Below are 1,446 nucleotides of genomic sequence, written 5' to 3'. Positions count from 1 at the left end.
TAAATTAGTCATACAATCAAAAAAATTAGGTTTTACAATAACAATTTCATTTAAAACAATTCAATCTATATTGTGCATCAACTGATCATCAATTTCATCCCTTAACTGAGTCATATATTCACGGTTTGCTGCAGTACCATGTGTTGGAATCTCGTCTTCATCATCCTCAACGGGAACATTGTTATTTTGAAACGGGACATTGCGTTCATCGTATCATGTGAAATACTCATCACTCAGTCCTTCTCTCCTTATAAAATCATGAAGCGCGAAACATGCCATCTCAATGTTTCTTTGTGTCACAAACGGAAATGGTGCCATCCTCTTCAATATAGGGAAGTGTGCTTTCAAAACACCAAAAGCACACTCAATGACATTCCGAAGTTTTGCATGTACGTGGTTAAATTTTTCTTTATTGGTCAACGCACGTCGTTGACGAAAATCTCCAAGCCAATACCTCACATTACGATAAGGGGCCATAAATCCTCGAGTGTGTGCATACGCGGCATCACAAAGATAATATTTGTCTGTAAAAAATGAAAAAAACTAATTAATTTTCAAAGTAAGATAAAAATATTTAAAAAAACAAAAACTTACCTGGTGGTGGAAACGGGAATGATGCTTGTGGATCGGCTATTGCTTCTAATAATATTCTAGAGTCATGTGCTACCCCTTCCCACCCAGCCACAACAAATGTAAACATCATGTTGAAGTCACAAATTGCCAATACGTTTTGGTAGCAATCTCCTTTTCCCCTACTTCTATATAAGTCTTGTTTCTTAGCAGGGACAACAACATGTATCAAAGTGCCATCAAGTGCACCAACCGCCCCTTTGAAAACCCGTCGTAGCCTCCTATTATGTCCTGGAATGTTTGGATTCAGATTAAAAGAAGTTTGTACTATAACATCTTGTGCGAAAGACATCATTTTTTCCAACACTTCATAAAAAATTTATGAACTGTTTGCTTCGAGTGTTGAAATCTCCGCTTTATAATCATGTAACGTTGATTATGGCCGATCATCATAAAAAACATAGCCATCTTTTCCTCAACCAATACATATTTGCTGTCCTTTAATGAGTAATTTGCTCTAAAATGAGCACATAGTCGTACAAAAGAGTCACGGGACATACGTAGTACTTCAACACGTTGTAAACGATTACGATGTAATAACTCCAATGTGTATTCATGTCCCGTCATTTCCGAATCATTATCCCGCAATCGTTTCACACCCCTCTTCCAAAAATAACGGATGTACAGGTACATAAGAATGACGAGAAGTAACTTTTGATTGTGATCCATTATAAACCTAAAATAAACAAAGTAGAACTTAAAAAAAAACATTACATTAATCATATTTCAAGTAGCAAATAAACATTACAAAAACCATATTTCAAGTAGCAAAAAAAATTACATAAACTATATTTCAAGTAGCAAATAAAAATTACA

At 35.1% G+C, this 1,446-nt stretch overlaps 1 protein-coding gene across 1 annotated transcript; it reads right to left on the bottom strand.

Moving 5' to 3' along the window:
• Window positions 1-213: 213 nt before the first annotated feature.
• LOC145063945 (uncharacterized) lies at window positions 214-1,197 on the bottom strand. Its single transcript, XM_079011496.1, has 3 exons — window positions 1,002-1,197; window positions 595-861; window positions 214-524 (listed from the first exon to the last, which is right to left on the bottom strand). The coding sequence occupies exons 1-3, from the start codon at window positions 1,195-1,197 to the stop codon at window positions 214-216; spliced, it is 774 nt and encodes a 257-aa protein (XP_078867622.1).
• Between the last annotated feature and the right edge of the window lie 249 nt (window positions 1,198-1,446).

Source organism: Lactuca serriola, chromosome 7 (genome assembly GCF_051521515.1).
Source record: "Lactuca serriola cultivar US96UC23 chromosome 7, Lser_US96UC23_V15, whole genome shotgun sequence".
In the NCBI taxonomy this organism is placed as follows: Eukaryota; Viridiplantae; Streptophyta; class Magnoliopsida; order Asterales; family Asteraceae; genus Lactuca; species Lactuca serriola.
Note: the sequence above shows the minus strand (reverse complement) of the source record. Positions and strands in the feature narration are given on the sequence as shown.

Excerpts from the sequence above, each read along its gene's own strand:
- LOC145063945 (XM_079011496.1), bottom strand. The coding sequence starts at position 1,197 with ATGACGGGACATGAATACACATTGGAGTTATTACATCGTAATCGTTTA. Across the intron at positions 862-1,001 it reads GATGATCGGCCATAATCAAC|GACATAATAGGAGGCTACGA; the intron begins GTTACATGATTA and ends CAAACATTCCAG. Across the intron at positions 525-594 it reads ATTCCCGTTTCCACCACCAG|ACAAATATTATCTTTGTGAT; the intron begins GTAAGTTTTTGT and ends CATTTTTTACAG.